This window comes from Zingiber officinale, chromosome 6B (assembly GCF_018446385.1).
Source record: "Zingiber officinale cultivar Zhangliang chromosome 6B, Zo_v1.1, whole genome shotgun sequence".
NCBI lineage: Eukaryota > Viridiplantae > Streptophyta > Magnoliopsida > Zingiberales > Zingiberaceae > Zingiber > Zingiber officinale.
The window spans coordinates 97,238,240-97,256,906 of record NC_055996.1 but is presented as its reverse complement, the minus strand read 5'-3'; the positions used below and the strand labels follow the sequence as shown (position 1 = coordinate 97,256,906).

Genomic DNA, 18,667 nt, shown 5'->3' with positions numbered 1-18,667 from the left:
CTTGTCCTCAATTTTCTTGTCACTTTTACTTAAATGATGCTTCTCTTTTTCTTTTTTCTTTTTTCTTTTTCTCGATGTGGATGATTCTGTTGAAACCCCAAGGTGTTTTGATGTGATCAAACAAGCTAAGTTAGGTCCTGCGTTTGTTTAACCCTTGTGTCTAAGTGTGCAGGAGCTTAGGAACACAGGAAGTCGAGCGGAAGACGCGGCTAGCGAGAAGGACGACACGGGAGAGAGCCGACGGGCTCGGTGCGTCCGAGGGACGAGGTGTCCGCGGAAGAGTACACCGGTGGACGAGAAGAGCGTGCGCTGCGCTCGAGGGACGAGAAACCGGGAAGGAAGGCTGCTCGAGGAGAAGGTCGGAACATGGGTTCGGGTGAGCCCTATTCCGGAAGGCCGAGATCACCCAAGCTAATGGAGCCGAAGCGAACAGACCCGGACCGAAACGAGCTAAACCAGAGCAGTAGAACCGGACCACAAAAAGTCAACAAAGTTGACTTGAGGGGTCCGGGCGCCCGGAGCTGACTTTTGACCAGGATCGCGTCAAACGCGATCTGATCGTTGGGGATAGAATTTTATCCCCTCCAGGGCGCCCGAAACTCCTTCCAGACGTCCGGACCAGTACTATAAATATAGTACTGGTCTGCACATTCAGAACAACTACTTGTAATCCAGTGCTTTCATTTGTGTTATTTCTTTCTGTGCTTTCAACGCTGTAAGAGGCTACTCCGCCTAGAGGAGAATCATTAGTGCGCCTTCTTTGCCTTGGATTAGCAATCCTCTGATTGCAAACCAAGTAATTCCTCTGTGTCTATTTTCTGTTTTAATTAGTCTCTGCCTTTTTAATTACAAGTTCTTTTAATTTAGTTGAATATCCGAGAAGGGTTTTTGATTTTATTTTGTAGGGCAATTCACCCCTCCCCTCTTGTCGGCCTCCAAAGGGACCTACAAGTGGTATCAGAGCGAGGGCGCTTCAGGAGGACTAACCGCCGATCGAAGCAACAAAGATGGCCGAACCATGCATTGTTCCACCAAAATTCGAGGGGAACTTCGCAGACTGGAAGCGTCGTATGGAGGTATTCCTAAAAACAGATTTTGAAATTCGGTTTATTATGAAATATGGTTTTGTAGCTCCAATAGATAAAGATGGAAAAGAAAAAGAAGAGAGCGATTGGACAAAGAAGGAGCAGAATGAGTCGGTAGCAAACAGCCGTGCTGAACATCACCTGCTGAGCGTGTTACCGCCTCAAGAGGTCAACCGCATCGGAAACTATGTATATGCTAAAGAACTTTAGGAGAAGTTCTTGGAACTCCACGAAGGCACGTCCGAAGCAAAGCTCGCTAAAAGGGACATCCTCCGCAACAAACTGATGAACATCCGTCTGGAGAAAGGTGAGAAAGTAGCTGGTTTACATGCAAAGGTAAAAGAACTAGTTACTGGTCTCGAGAACCTCGGTGAAACGGTAACAAACCGGGACACTATACGCTACGCGCTCAACGCGTTTCCAAGAACTCCGGAATGGACATCAATCGTCGATGCCTACTACATCTCAAAAGACCTGGAGATAAGCACTTTAGAAGAGTTGTTTTCTACTCTTGAATTGCATGAAACCAGGTATGCAGGAACGACAAAGGATACAACCCAGACTATGGCGCTGAACGCAACCCAGAAGGATGAACTCGAGTCAGACTCCGAAGACGATCAAGAAGCATACATGGTAAGAAATTTTAAAAAGTTTTTTAGATCTAATAAATTTAAAATGCAGAACAAAAGGAATCAAAAAGGTGGAAGAAAGGTGCGGTGCTACCAGTGTCAGAAGGAGGGACACCTAAGAGAAGACTGCCCAGAACTCAAAAAGGCCAAAAGGAAGTCTCCCAAGAAACACAACCTAAAAGCAACTTGGGACGACACTTCTTCATCCGAATCAGAAGCTCAAGAATATGTTGGGATAGCGCTGATGGCAAGTTACGAAGGGAAAAACTCATCAGAACCTAGCATTGATGAAGGGGGAGCGACCTCAGATGAAGGCAGCGAAGCAGGGGGAGATTCAGGCTTCAAGTCTGATATGGTAAGTGAGGTATGCCTCTTACCCCCTGATCAACTTTATTCCGGCATTAAGGCAATGACTAAATCCATGTATAAATTAGAAAATGAAAATATCAGATTAAAAAATGAAATTTTAGAAACAAAAAGAATTTTAGCAAAATCATGTCTTATAGAGGATTTTGATAAATTGAAAATTGAAAATGAAAAACTAAAAGAAGAAATAGAAAGATTGAAAAAATATAAAAGTTCAAATATCTCTACTTTTAGAAATTATAGAGGTTTAAATTGGTATTATAGGTTTCATCAAAGTCAAATTAGAAATATATCAAAAATCTATGTACCTAGGAAATACTTGGTTAACCCTGTAGGTATGAACCTCTACTAGGTTCCAAAAACCTGTTTAATTTAAAATTAGACTTAGCATTTTCAGCAAGGAAATTAAACGACTAATTTCATTATGAGGCTTTGTCTAAGGAAGTGGTTGTTGCTCCAATAACCAAGAAGGCCTAGTGCCTCACCACGACCTGGAAGCCAAGTATCGAAATGAAAAGTTTAATTGACTAACTGAAAAAGCATTAATTTAATTTACCTAATGCTTTAAAAGAGTTATTCAATTTGTGTTAGAAAATATTTAAAATTAACTTATAATTAAAAATATATATATATATATATATATAATTTTTTTTGGCAAATAAATTTTTTTTAATTGACTTAGAAAATTTCTGAAAATTATTGGCTTAGATATTTTTTTAATTAACTTAGAAATTTTTCTATGAATATTGTCTTATACATTTTTCCTTTGAAAATTGCCTTAGAAATCTTTTATGAAAAATAACTTAAATTTTTTTTTTTAATATTGACTTAGAATGTTTTTTTTAAAACTAGATATTCTCTGTTGAAACATTGCCTTACAAATTAATATTAAGTGCCTTAGAAATTTTTTTTACCTTAGACTTGTTTAAAGAACCCCTATTTTTAATGTGATCAAAGGGGGAGAAGAATGTTAAGTCTAGGGGGAGGTATATAAATTTTTTTTATGAAATATCTTTGGACTTAATTGCAAATAAATTGTTTTTATTGCATATGGTTACCCTAACTTAACTTGGGTTGCTCACATCAAAAAGGGGGAGATTGTTGAAACCCCAAGGTGTTTTGATGTGATCAAACAAGCTAAGTTAGGTCCTGCGTTTGTTTAACCCTTGTGTCTAAGTGTGCAGGAGCTTAAGAACACAGGAAGTCGAGCGGAAGACGCGGCTAACGAGAAGGACGGCACTGGAGAGAGCCGACGGGCTCGGTGCGTCCGAGGGACGAGGTGTCCGCGGAAGAGTACACCGGTGGACGAGAAGAGCGTGCGCGGCGCTCGAGGGACGAGAAACCGGGAAGGAAGGCTGCTCGAGGAGAAGGCCGGAACATGGGTTCGAGTGAGCCCTATTCCGGAAGGCCGAGATCACCCAAGCTAATGGAGCCGGAGCGAACAGACCCGGACCGAAACGAGCTAAACCAGAGCAGTAGAACCAGACCACAAAAAGTCAACAAAGTTGACTTGAGGGGTCCGGGCGCCCGGAACCCCTCCGAGCGCCCGGAGCTGACTTTTGACCAGGATCGCGTCAAACGCGATCTGATAGTTGGGGATAGAATTTTATCCCCTCCAGGGCGCCCGGAACTCCTTCCAGGCGCCAGGACCAGTACTATAAATATAGTACTGGTTTGCACATTTAGAACAACTACTTGTAATCCAGTGTTTTCATTTGTGTTATTTTCTTTCTGTGCTTTCAACGCTGTAAGAGGCTACTCCGCCCAGAGGAGAATCATTAGTGCGCCTTCTTTGCCTTGGATTAGCAATCCTCTGATTGCAAACCAAGTAATTCCTCTGTGTCTATTTTCTGTTTTAATTAGTCTCTGCCTTTTTAATTACAAGTTCTTTTAATTTAGTTGAATATCCGAGAAGGGTTTTTGGTTTTATTTTGTAGGGCAATTCACCCCTCCCCTCTTGCCGGCCTCCAAAGGGACCTACAGATTCTTCCTTATTCATTTGGATCAATCCATCTGTTGGTGTAGGTTGCACTAATAATTTAGTTTTGATGTATAATAAATAGGTCAAAGTTAGATGTGTTGTTTGTTTAATATTTCTACCAGTGCAAGAGTTGACTGGTTTGAAGGACCTGACACCAAGCTAAAATTCAGCTAGGTCCGCGGGGTCCAATAGCTGGTGCTAAATTCAGATAGGTCAGCAGGACCCGATAGTTGGCAAGAAGTCCAGTTGGGTCCACGGGACTTGATAACCGACCGAAGTCTAGTTGGGTATGTGGACCTGACAACTGGCGGGAAGACCTGGTGGGTCAAAGGCAAGTCAAGCACCTGCAGTTGGTAAGTGAAGGTAAGCAACTGGAGGAGAGATCTAGTGAGGACGTGTTCCTGGTTGAGGGAACTGTAGGCGTCGGTCCAACTTAGGTCCATTTGAGAAATCTAAGTTGAAATCTTGACTAGATCCTGGTCTAGAGAAACAGGATCTAATTACTACTATTTTACTGAATTGGACTTACTCTTATTTTTGTTTCCAGTGTCGCTCGGGCGGTGTTGCAAGCACCCGGGCCCTCGGAATTGGTCCAGACGCCTAGACCCGAAAAGTTATCCCAAAGCTAAGTTGGAGCGCAACGACTAGCTGAACCCACGTCAATGGTCCAAGCGTTCGGAAGGGGTCTAGGTGCCCGGAAGTGGATAAATTTCGCGGATGAAGTTTCGACGAGAGCTCACCACGTTAGTAGTGGTCCAGGTGCCCAAAATAGGCCTATATAAAGTCATTCGACCAACAACTTCAAGAGATCAACTATTACGACTTTCATATTCAAGTGATGCTCCGAAAAAAAACTCCGACGATACCGAAAAACTGCTCCGAAGTTCGAGGAACGAGAGACTTTATTTTCCTTTCTGTCTGTCGGTAACTTTGTTATTTTTAGTTATTGTACTCAACATTTGTAATACTTTTACGAACTGATAGTGATTGCCCAACGAAAGCACTCGACAAGTGCGGGCCTTGGAGTAGGAATCGTCGAAGGCTCTGAACCAAATAAAAATGACTTGTATTAGCGCTTGGTTTCTTTGTTTCCTTTCTTTCTTATTTCCGTTGCGTAACTTGTTTTTAGTCACAATTTTCGACAAACGCTATCCCCCCCCCCCCCCCACTCTAGCGTCTTTTATATCCTACAAGTGGCATCAGAGCGGGTACCGCTCTAAATTGGCACAACCATCAATTAGACAAGGGGGTGACTTTTAAACTTTTTTTTACATTTCTCTTTCGGTTCCTAAGCTTTCTCGATAAAATCCAAACTGGTACAATTATCTCTTTGGATAAATTTTTCTGTTGCAAACTGCTCTGAATTGGTGCAACACCAATCGAGTCTTAATATCTTTATTTTCTCCCATATTATTAATCCAAAACCTAGTCTTGGGACTTCTTTTCTCCTCCTCTTTGTGTGCAAGGTTTCTTAAATGACCCAAAACGAGGGATATAACACTGTTAGTCTTTCCCTCTTCAACAGGGATGATTTTTCGTACTGGAAGAAGCGGATGGAGGTATACCTAAAGATTGACATTGATCAATGGTTCACAATTCAACGAGGATACCGAGCACCGGTGGACGAAGCAACAAAAGTACTGATTGAACCAGAAAGATGGAATCTAGATGACAAAAAAAGCCCAGATCGACTTCAAGGCAACAAACACCATCAAGTGCAGACTTACCAAGGAAGAACTGAACCGCGTCAGCCCATTCGAAAATGCAAAGGACCTTGGGGATAAACTCATCGAGTTACACGAAGGAACAAGCGAGGCAAAGGTAACTGAAAAGGATTCATTTATGAATAAATTACTTAACATCAAAATACAGGAAGAAGAAAAGGTGACTTGGAATGAAGCGCCCTCAGAAGAATCGGACGTCGAAGATCGAGAGCATCACAACTATCTTGGGCTGATAGCATCCGAACCGGAATCAGAAAGTGAGATGGAACAAGACGACGAGTCCGAAGATGAATCAAGCCACGAGTCTGCACTCGTTTCCGAAAGTTCGATCGAGGTATCTTCTATCTTAACCTCAAAATTCTTTAGAATAATTACGTGTTTGAATAAAAATTAATTGAATATGAAAAACAAACTGAAACGCTCCTTGAGGAAAATTAACACCTCAAGGAACAAATTGAAAGTACAAATCCAAATCAAGTTATAAAACTTGAGGAGGAAAACACAATATTAAATAGTGAAATTAATAAACTCAAAGGATTATTAGAAGCTTTCACCATTAGATCAAAAAACTTGGACCTAATCCTTAAAACCTAAAGAGTCGTGTACAATAAATCCGGACTCGGATACAAGTTCAGCTCAATGAATAAAACCTTTATATCACTTATAAGCCAAAATAAGAAATAAACTAAAGTCTGGGTTCCGAAAATGTGTCTAACCATGTAAGTAGGACTCAATCAATTTTATGTATCTAAAAATGAAATTCATTATCTAAAAACAAATCCAACTAAACCTTTTAATTCAAAACTAAACCAAAATAGACCTTCGAAGATAAATTCCAAACTAAAGAATAAAATAAAATCAAATAAATCAAACCTAAATCTAACATGTAAAATGAAGTCAAGCAATTCAAACTCAAATAGAAAAAATAAATTCAAATCAAATAACTACAAAGTTAATTTAAATTGTGAGATGGAAGTATCATGCCCAAAGAAAGTACTCGATGAGTGCGGACCTTAGAGTAGGAATCGTCGAAGACTCTAAACCAAGTAAAAATGACTTGTGTTAGTGCTTGGTTTCTCTATTTCCTTTCCTTCTTATTTTTGCTGCGTAACTTGTTTTTAGTCGTAATTTTCGACGAATGTTTGTCATCCCCCCAGCGTCTTTTCGATCCTATACCATCCTCAAACCTTTTTGAGAGAAAACCTCTAAAATTAGGGTTTGCTGGTGCATTTATGGGAAGTGGATTATATCTAAGTGCTTTGTGATATTTTGAACATAATTTTCTTTATACAACTTGGATTGATATGAGTTCTAATGCTACATAAAGCTAAGAGATATGGCCATAATTTTAATGTATCATCTTGACATGGTTCATTGAAAACATACCACTCCCCCTGCATGCAGTATCATTGTTGGATGAAATTCTTCATGATTTTTCTATCTACGTCTAGCAGAGGGACTGACGATTCCAGACCGTCTAGGGTGAAAGTTATCATCTTTTACCATAGATTAAAAACATACCACAAGAAGATAGATAGTGGTTGAGATTTTTATCAAATGTTTTTTTAGAGAATATCAAGGTTGTAACCTAACCCTATTCAGTATGGAGTTGGACAATGGATTTGCTTGGAGTTTGGCAAGGGATTGAATAATCTTTTCAATTGTTCAACAAGTTTTTCTTACCTATATTTTCTATTATTTTTATTCCTAGACCATGTTTTCCTATTTTTATTGAACTAAAAGGATAAATGTCATAGCCTATTTATTATTCTAGGTTTAATTTTCTAATTTATAAATAAAATTTTTCATTATTTAATTCATGTTCTTAATGTTTATTTTTGGCTAGCGACTAATAATTTAATTGTGTTGGGTTAATTAGCATAGTAAGAATGAACTTATCAACCTAGATTTAATGGATTATCTTATATTGTAAGGGAGATCAAAAGATGTCAATATCAAAAACTTTGAGAAAGTTTTTAAGTTTAGTAGTGAGTTGATTCAGTCAAATTTTCAACCTAGTGTTTTAACAAGGCCATTTTGAGTGCTTATACCTTGGAGTTCTTGGGTTTTATCAATTGAGTTTTGATTCTATAGATATTGTTTGAATTATTATTTCTGGTTTAGTTATCGCATAACTCAACTCATCAAAACAATCAACATAAAAAACTTATTACTCAATCCTTAATTCTTAAGGGAATGATAAAGTTGAATCATGGCCAACTCTTTGCGTGTAGGTACAAAAACTTCAAAGGAGGAGCTTGCAAGGAATGATATCACAACATTCATGCGATAGCAGATGGGGAACCTCTATGAGTCGGAAAGGCACGAGGAGTTACTGAGGAAATGCCCCCTCCATGATCGATCATTTTGTATGGCTTCGAGTGCTAACACTAATTTTTATCTCAACACAATTCATCAATTATCTTACGCTACTACGCAGACCTAATAGGCGGGGAAAAAAAATTACCCCGACATGTTGACACAACTATATAAGTATTTGCTCCAATAGATCCTAAAATCAATTTCCCAATGAAAATAAAATATCTAGTTAGATATCTAATCTCTCTCATACAAAGAACCGTTATACTCGGATAAAATATCCCCCTCATTTACCTATCTGTATTTTACTATGAGACCAACAATACTAGACCGCTTGGGATGCATGATAACATCTTTTACTCCAATAAGTGATAAAATGTACTAGACATAGCATCGATTTCTTCATCTATCATCATCATCAGACCGTGATTGTCTCAAAAATTCAAAATCCATGATGACTATAGGTTACCTTAAAACACAGCTCCGCCCAAGAAACCAACTGTTTTCTAACCAGAGAGGTGCAGTCGCCACAGATACCTCTGAGGACTTCACTAAACAACTCAGTTTAAAGTTCAGAAATTATTTAAATTTGGTTTAAATTACAACCATTCTTCGCATTTGATCATGCATTCTTTAGCATATGGATGGTAAATTTTAGTTACACTACAATATGTGGTTAGGTCATTAAGAAGTGGCTACTGAATACCAATTCGTCATGATCGTGATTAAAACAGGACATTTAAACCATAATTAGAGATAAGGAGTCACCAGATACCTGGTGTCAACACCAACAAATATTTATAATCAGGATTTTCTTTTATAGGCGTTGCTGCGTTTATAGAAGTTTGAGCACCCTCAGGCGCTCTTCATGCTCCGGATCCAGTTTCGCTGGCGTGTAATGACCGTGAAGATCTTCTACCACATATTCCTGAAACAAGGGAGGATGAAATATTTAGTGAGGTGAAGAAAAATGGCAGCTTTTATTTTGAAAAAGGAAATAAAATCTTATAGAGATGAACCGTAAGGAATAAATATGCTTGCCTTTGTTAGTTCCCTCTTCGTCAGGGTGTGATAATGCCTCTGCCAAATCCTTTGGATTGCCATTGTAGTTGCAAGGAAGCCATAGGCGATGCCTAGGATGGCAAACACAACGACAAAAATGATAACCACCGCAAAGCAAGCCTCAAGCGAAGCAGGGAAGCAGTCCAGGAGTCCCCATCCATAACAACAGTTCCGGCAACCCGTCATGCAGGGATCATTACTATTAAAGGTTGAGCAGTGAAATATAAGCCCGAAAAACCCAAGTAGCACAAAGAATACCAAGACACCTGCAACAACCAAATAAATGCCATCCAACTGTAAGGCTATCAAAACTTTTCACAAAACATAAGCACAAGATCTGCTCACTTGCGAAGGAAATTATTGCTTGATAAAATTGTTACAGAAAAATAATATGGGAAATCAAGCAAATGATACTTGAAAACAGACGAATCTAGCTTATATATTTGCCAAATAAATTTCTGGCTAAAGGTATCTCTTGCATATGCCACATAAAAAGCACATCACAAGTTGGTCCATTAAAGTACCATTTATTTGACCTCAAAGAAGTCTACAATACATCACTGTACAACCAAGCTCAAGCAAAAATTTTACTGAATTAGCAGAATTTCAACATGAAGCTGAAGTACATAACCTTAATAGACAAGAACCGTATCCTACAAAGAAAAACAACAAAATAATTGAATATCTAAAAGTTAAAAAAAAATGGCATTACTGAAGTGGCTAGTTCATTATACTACCTATGCAGTAGTAGAAGGGCACAGGATGCTTTGACAATATACGGTCCCAACGATCAGTGAAGGAATTCCTAAAACTCCCGTTTTTGTCCAGAAAATAAGCTATACCACCAATTGTAGCAATAACCTGAAAATTACCAAGAATAGAAGAGTTCTCAGTGGCAACAGTGAAAAGAATGCTTCCATCAAGCTAAACTTTTTACATACCAAAAATAGAGCATTTGTCTAGATATACTTTCTTGTACCAATTATAGCATATTTCCCCATGGTAATGCAACTTTAAAAATTATAACAACCAATAATTGGCCACAAACCAAAATGAAAAAAGAAGAAAAAAACTAAAGTTACATTAGGCATTGTCAATCAGTGCAAAAAGTGTTTAGACTTTAAACCAGATAAGAATTGATTTTAATAGTTTAATGAAAGCAAAAATCCTTGTAGTAGATACAAATAGATGGAACTAACTCTTTGTGGTTGATGGATGCAATGTTTATAATTAATTTATTCACGGAGCAATAACCACAATAGATGCAGGGAGAACGTCCTTGAGACATGATTCTGATTTTAGTTATCTTTTTCCAGCAATATATGACAAGCATGATACTTAATGTGGCTAAAAAATCCCACTAACTTACACACTATTAGAAGGGCCCCACTTGTATGATCCAAGAAGCTATAGTGAACACACAAGCTAAATCCTCAACAGCAAAGCCGAGCTTTCTAAGAGGCACACAGAAACTAGGCATTAGAGGATGCTTACCCCATGAGGCCTATTAAAAAAAGGCGCTCTTCAATCGATAGACTTTTCAACATTTTACTAAACCACACACTTCACTTTCACTAGCGTCACACTTTTCATATTTATCAAATCATGCACTTCTTTCCTAAAATACCCCTCCGTCCATACACGCACTTATCCGACCCACCTGGGCCACTGAATCACATCTAAAATATCAAAATAAGGGCCACGTTTTATTGAATTTTAAAATACATTGGTCCTGATTTGGATTGAATTTGATAAGCCTAAGTCCATTAGTGTATAGGGTCCAAATTCATAACTTTTGAACATAATCAAACTCGCAAGGAATACATAGGCGTTGTTGTTGAGTGAATAAGGTTGGAATTTTTTTTTCAAAAACTCAACAAGCTAAATAGAGTGTGGAATCAAGGTTGGAAAGCAAGATTACACTCAGGAGACTTGTCGGAATGCATTGGTTCTGATTTGAATTAATTTGGATATGCCTAAGGTTATCAATGAATTTTGGCGAAAACTCATTGATAGGATTAAAGCCACCGGTGACTTTTGGCTATATCTCATGCAAAAACTGATGATAGTACAATATCTAGAATTTAAAATTTTTAACATGGTCACACTTAGGGAGTCCAGGAACACATTGGTGGTGTTGTTGAGTGAATATGATAAATCTAAGTCATCGATGAGTTTGGCCGAAAGTCACTGATGATTGTACAATGTCCAAATTTTAAATTTTTTAATATGGTTAGAGTTAAGAGAGTCCCGGGAACACATTGAGGTTGTTGTTGTTGTTGAGTGAATATGATAGGTCTAAATCCAATAGTGAGTTTGTGTCAAATTTATTTAAAATTGTATAAATTTTAGAAACTCACAGCAGCCTATGTAGAATGTGAAACCAAGGTTGAAGGGTATGGTTACACTAAGAAGACTTTAGAAATGCATTGGTCTTGGTTCGGATTGAATCATAAGTCCATAGTGAGTTTTGCCTAAAAGTTGTTGATGGTCGTACGATGTCCATAATCTAAAATTTTTAACATAATCAGAATCAGGGGAGTCGAGTTTGTGTCAAATTTACTCAAAGTTGTATAAATTTTAGATACTCACAATAGAGTGTGAAACCAAAGTTGGAGGGCATGGTTATGGTCAGAAAACTCCTATTAATGCATTAGTCTTGGTTTTGATTGAATTCGATAAGCCTAAATCCATTAGTAAGTTTTGGACAAGATGGGTGTACAATGTTCAGAATCTAAAAGTTTTAACATGACCAGAGTCACATTGGCGCCATTGTTGAGTGAATATGATAGGTTTAAGTCCGACAGTGAATTTGTGCCAAATTTACTCAAAAGTTGTCTAAGTTTAAAAAACTCAAAAACAGCCTATCTATGATTTGAAACTAAGGTTGGAGGGCATGGTTAAGCTTAGGAGAGTTGTAAGAATGCATTGATCCTGCCATCAATGGCTTCAGTGAGTTTTAGCCAAAAGTCAGTAATGACCTTAGGCACATCCAAATCAATTCAAACCATGATCAATGCATTCCTATAAGTCCCTGAGTGTAACCATGCCTTCTAACTTTGATTCCACACTCTCACAAAGTCACTAATGGACTTAGACTTATCATATTCCTAGGACTCTTGCAATTTGTCCATGTTCATGAATCTGACCCTGTATAGCCACTATCAATGAGTTTTGGCCAAAGATGGATTTAGACTCGTTAGATTACCAATGTATTCTTGAGACTCTCCTGAGTGTAACCACACCCTCCAATTTTAATTCCACACCCTATGTAGTTCGCTGTGAGTTAAAAAAAACAACTTTTTTTCAAAAGTTAGTTCATTTGTTTGAGATTTTAAATGTGCTTTGGTGGCTTGGGTGGGTGAGATAGGTGCATGCATAGACCAAGGGGTATTTTAGGAAAGAGGTGTGTGATTTAGTAAATATGAAAGTGTGGTGTGTGATTCGAGTATTAGTGAAAATGAGGTGCGTGATTCAGTCAAATGTCGTAGAAGTTTTCCTCAAGAGTTTCTAAAGTAATTCTTTGTTCAGTAAAATCCCATACAAAACCTACCTCAGCCAAACTTCATTTGATAAACCAAACAACGTTCAATTCACATGAGTCGGAGTCACCCTAAACCAACTCATTCACCCCAATCAAGCTTTTTATCTTAACCAACATTCGCCGCTTAAAGCTAAATTGCATCCAGCACGGATGAATTTGTATGAGATAGTCACTCTAAACAAATTCATTCACTCGACTGAGTTGTTTATCTTAACCAACACTCACGCTTAAGGTAAAATTGCAACCAGCTCGAATGAAACTAAGGGTATCTATTATTTGGTTTATCTTAAAAAAATCAAACCATATTTAATGTTAGGGTTAGTTTGGTTTGATATATTTGGCTATATAATTTGGTTAAGTTTCAATTTACTTTTTTGAAAATTGATTTTAAACCGAACAACCAAAATCCATGCGTAATGTTTTCATATTACCATTCATGAAAAATTATATATAGCATTATTCTTTAAATTTTAACTAAAAAATAAATTTATATTTTTTTATTCCAATTTCTCTAGTACCATATATATATATATATATATATATATATATATTTTCAGAAAAAAAAAAGAAAAAATATTGTGCTAACATAGATGGATTTGGACTCAGCTAGGGCAAGCTCAACCTGCCCCAAATTTATTTTGACCGAATTCCACCAACTTTGTGGCCATCGAACTATAATCCCAATCGGGGCCCAAGACAAATCAGTATAATTAACTAAATTCCTTAATGTGTTGTCAAATTATTAGTAAGAATACTAATTGTGGAGAGAGTATTTCCTAAGTCAGCAACTGAACTTTTGAAATCACCTAAGAACTAACTGTTTGTTCACAAAAAGAAATTTTGCAAAAATAATTATCCATAAACGACACTTTTTAAAGAAAGTGAGTTCGAATTCTTTGAATATATGGGTCACCACTTATGAATAGTTGAAACTTACATGCTTTTCTCTTGAAAAAAATCAAGGCATAGAGAATTAGCTAAAACAAGCATATATACATATCACTTGTATTTCTGCAGGAAAAAGTCAAGAAAACTGCCATCTATTGCACCAGTAAAATACGTATAAAAGAAGCTTCTTAAAGAATATAAGAGTGAAATAGTTCCAAAATATATCGTTAAAATCAACTAAACAGGTCTAACAAATGAAGGAAAAATAAGTTGACATGAAATGTACAGCGCAAACAAACCAAAAATGTATTAAAATTTCCCTTACAGTTTGTACAGCAAGAAAGACAAGGAGCACATCTCTGGCTACGAAAATGCGGAATTTTATTTTACGCCATGCATAATCCTCCAGAAATTCTACACGCAGATGGAACCGAGCCTTGCATGTTGTGCAGTGGGAGAAGGCAGATCCTTCCTGTAAACAGGAGGAAAATTTGATCATCAAAATATCGAAGAAAATAACAGATCATTTTTTTCTGATATGGAAAAGTAATGAGCATATAAACTCTCTACAATAACAACTATCAAGAGGCTTATAAATTAATATCAACTTTCTCAGTTCTTGAATGTGAGAAAAAAAAAACAAGTTTTCAAGGCTGTGAATGAATAAACTCAAAATGTAAGAACAAATTATGTAAATGAAGCTCAAGATAGAACTAAGGACTAAGGAGATTACAAAATTTTATCAGAGAAAGTATTAGTTGAATATCTTATACTTAGAAAAACAAGTAAAATAGGGAAGAAAACAGCTTAGTGTTTGTCTCTTGGTAGCGGGCAAGCTTAAACACACTAAAGTTTGCTTAGTGATGCTTAGGACTTATACAATCTATTATAACAATTAGAAGAGCTAATAATATCAGTTTAATAAAATTTACTTACTTTCTCTGTGCTTGAAGCAGATGGATTCGTTTAAAATCAATTTGTTTGACACTTGTTTCAATCAACACTAAGAATGATATGAAATGCATTACGAATTTGCATTGATAGCCAAGCAAAATAAGTGGTTTAGGTAGAAAATTTGCCTTTACTGAACGCCAATGATCAAGGCATGAACGGTGGACAAATTGTTGAGTGCCTTTGCATAGGCATGGAGATATCAATTCATCACCTGTAACAACAAAGACAATGGCTATTGTATATATCCATGACTATCTATGATTGCAAATTTATAAAGTTAGGTCAATCAGCTAACAGAAAGTATCGATTAGCAACAAGAATTCATTTTTAGGACCAATAAGCCAAATTTTTTACAATATAAGTTTTTGTTAACTTTATGAAATCAACCGTGTACAATGATATCTCATATTTAATAAATAAAATTATGGGATATATGGTTCAACATCTCTGAGATTTCATATGGGGGCATACTAAGATTGTTTTGCCAAATGCATGCATGTCAAGTAGCACCATCAACTGAATCAATTACACACCTATACTTGGCCAAGGTGGAGTCAAGTATGTTCATCAGATAACTTTTGCATATCAAGATAGCAAGACAATTAGAGGCATCACCTTGGATTATTAGAAGTGCAGATGAGTAGCATCTCATGGAGGTGAAGATTGTTGGTCCAGCTCTACAACCCAGAGTGGGCTTTTGGACCTTATTGGCCCAAAAAGATTGAAACCTTGTGCGTCTTTCAGTATTATAAGAGATTGATTTCGGCCAGAACAAGGGGGATACAAATTTTCTCACCTTAGAACTTTAAATATTAGGAGACATCTTTGGGGAATGTACAGAGGTTATGGAAAATTAGAGAGTTCTTGTCCATGGAGAGCTAGTGAGGACACTATGAGAGAGTTTTTGTGCAAGGTGCAAACATCAATTATCTATTAGTGGATGAAAAAAAAGAGGTCTAGATAGGATCAAGAGAGTTGTATATGGTATGTGAAATGGATTTGTCCTGATTATTTGTACTTTTATATCTCATATTTATAGATTTGAATTCTCTATGTGGATATAGACACACCAAACCACATTAAACTGATCTGTCTTTTTTAATGTGTTTTTGCTATTCTCCCAAGAGAGACAAATTTCATCATGTTGGTTTATCAATGAGGTTATTTGGCATTATAGAGGCACCAAGATTGGATCCATAAGTTGTAGTTTGAGATTGTGGAATCTAGCAAACATTGTTACAATGGTCTTCAACCCCATCCAACAATACCAGAGGGAGGTTTATAATTGCATATCCCCATAACAAATCCAATTCTATGAATGATAAGATACACTAAGGTTATGTTTTCTATGAGGGAAGAAATCAGAAACAAGGTAGTAACACACACTTTTAGCAAGTGAATTAAGTAAGCTCTATGGTGGGTGACAGTTGTTGTATCTACAACATATACTTTATTATTTTTATTTGTTGTGGAAAAAGGCAATTTTAAATTTAATTATCAAAAGAATTTGATGGTCATGTCAACATATAAAAAAAGCTAACACAATAGGAAATAACTAAAAAATATTACTATGTTGAATTGATAATAAAATTAAAGAAATAATGTAGATATAAAAACCTGAAAATAAAATAATTAAATTATCACACAAATTCTCTATTGATAATCAAGAAATCCAAGGAACTTTCCTAATCCAATGTCAGGGGGCCACTTCAAGAGATTTAACCTCATTCTAAGTCTCAGAGTATAGTGAAAACTTCCATCAAATCCTATACATTTCCTTCTCTCTAGTATTACTCTTCACAACCATATCATCTATGTAAACTTGCATATTTTCATCATCAAGAAGTCAAATAACTTAATATCAAACTTTGTAGGCTACATCTGAATTTTTTAAACCAAAAGGCATTAATGTTAGAGGAATAAGTATTTTCAGATATTTGAAATAAGATATGAGACTCATCCTCTTAGGTCATGCAAATTTAATTGTATCCAAAAAAACTTATTGTGAATTCAATTGTATAAAAAAACTCAGCATTTTATACCCGATTGTGTTGTCTGCCATCTAGATCAATTCTAGACAATAAGAATAATCACTTCGGCAAGTCTGGTTTAAATAAGTAACTTAACAAATATGCACCACTTCATTCAACTTCTTCACCATAATCACATTAGCCAACCAAGTCAGGGATTCTATTTTCATGATAAAGCTTCCACTTAGCATCTTGTTACCCTCATCCATTCTGTCCACCTTTGCCTTAAAAAACTTCTTAGGTCTTCTGGTTTCCGGGCCTTATTATTAGATCCATATAAGATGCATCATTCTTTGATCTTTTTTTAATACCTTTTACTATGACACCGATATTTTAATCATGGTTTCAAGGATGCATCAAATACTTTAAGTATGCACAGATATGTGGGTTTATTTTATGTTACTGTATTCTTATAATGTACATTGTATGCTTGGAAAGTGTTAGTTACTATACCTTTATTTCTGTTTTAGATACATAAAACTACACGCACACCTATCTACAAGTTTGCTTTCAGTTGATGGTTTATTCATGAGGATGGATTCATCTGTACATATTCCTGATGGTTTATTTGGACATTTGTTTTATATATACTGCTCTTTTATTACATGTTCAGGCACTGTTCCATGTTTCCGCATCATTCAAGTTTTTTTTTTTTTGGTCTAAGCAAGTGCTGGAGAAATTTTCATGCAAGCATGAGTCTTTCCAAGCTAATGAACATGGAGACCCACCTAGTGTATGAATATACACAGTGATGAGATTGATGTAACCAACAGAATCATTTGAAAGTAAGACATCGTATAGGCAAATGTAGTGATTACATAATGAAGAAAATTGTTTCAAGCATGCTGTCGACAATTAATCGAAAGTATATGTTAAAACCCACAAAACTGTATCAGGAAGTTGCGAAATGGCATAGGGTAATAGGGCATCACAAAAAGCACAATCGATGAAAGAAAAGCCACCTGGGACGGAATCGCTCTCCAGGCAGATGCGGCAGCAAGCAGACGAAACAGTGTCAGCCTCTTCGTCCTTGAATTCGCCCAAACCCTCATGAATCCGGGCCCGGGACGATCCAGTCTGCCTCTGGATGAGGGGATCCGTGCCACTCTTCTCCTCGTCCCGGACCATCTGCGCCACGCCTCTCATCCCTAGAAAGAAATCACAAAAAAAAAAAACACCGTTAATTTCCGTGAAAATCACCAGAAAACGCAGCAAAACACAAGGGTTTTCCAGGGCATCTCACCTTCCAGACGAGGAAGAAAGCAGCTAAGGATAGATCAACAAGCTGAACGAGGCGGGAATTGTGAGTGAGGGAGGAGAAAACTTGGCGATATCGCCGATAAGTATGAAATCATAAATTGCTATGAATGTTCGGTGAATTTATTTAATTTATATTATAATAACTATAATTTTTAATATTTTGAACATGTTAAATATAAGTTGCAGTAGTTATAACCATAACTATTATAATATAAATATTATTCAATAGACCAAATCATGAACCGTTCAGAATTTTAATTTGGAATTGACTCGTCAAAAGATTAAAATTGATCTACCCAAAAGTCAAAATTAATTGGATAGTTTTGTAATTTTACAAAGGGGCTAATGCCTAATGGGGTGGGATGGGTGTCATTACATCCTTTGTCCCCAAATTTCTCTATCCTCATGTCCTCTGTCGATCGGACGAATCAAATTATATCTCAAGGCATCATGACATCTTTAAGATGTGTGCAGTATCCTAGTGATGTGCAAGGCATCCTTGAAATGTAATCTGGTCCGTTCCATCGGCAATGGGACAAGGGGATAGAGAAATTTGGGGACAGAGAATCTGAACTCGCGTCATTATGGATGTAAACTAGTCGAACCAAGTCAAATAGTATTAAGCTCGAGTTCAACTCGTTTAAGTTTTATTCGGACTCGAGTTCGGCTTGAGCTCGAATAGAACTTTTATCACAAGGTTCGAGTTGAACTTGTTTTAGAATTATCAAGCTCACGAATAGTTCGAACTCAGCTCGTTAACGGGCTTAACTCGTTAAGCAAGCTCAGGCTCATTTTCAGGTTCGTTTTAGAGCTCATTTTAAAGTT

The 18,667-nt window shown here is 36.9% G+C and overlaps 1 protein-coding gene across 1 annotated transcript; it reads right to left on the bottom strand.

Moving 5' to 3' along the window:
• Nucleotides 1-8,756: 8,756 nt before the first annotated feature.
• On the bottom strand, nucleotides 8,757-17,963 carry LOC121993271. Its single transcript, XM_042547999.1, has 7 exons — nucleotides 17,826-17,963; nucleotides 17,545-17,730; nucleotides 14,678-14,763; nucleotides 13,924-14,070; nucleotides 9,904-10,027; nucleotides 9,146-9,432; nucleotides 8,757-9,032 (listed from the first exon to the last, which is right to left on the bottom strand). The coding sequence occupies exons 2-7, from the start codon at nucleotides 17,726-17,728 to the stop codon at nucleotides 8,940-8,942; spliced, it is 921 nt and encodes a 306-aa protein (XP_042403933.1). The 5' UTR covers nucleotides 17,729-17,730; nucleotides 17,826-17,963; the 3' UTR covers nucleotides 8,757-8,939.
• Between the last annotated feature and the right edge of the window lie 704 nt (nucleotides 17,964-18,667).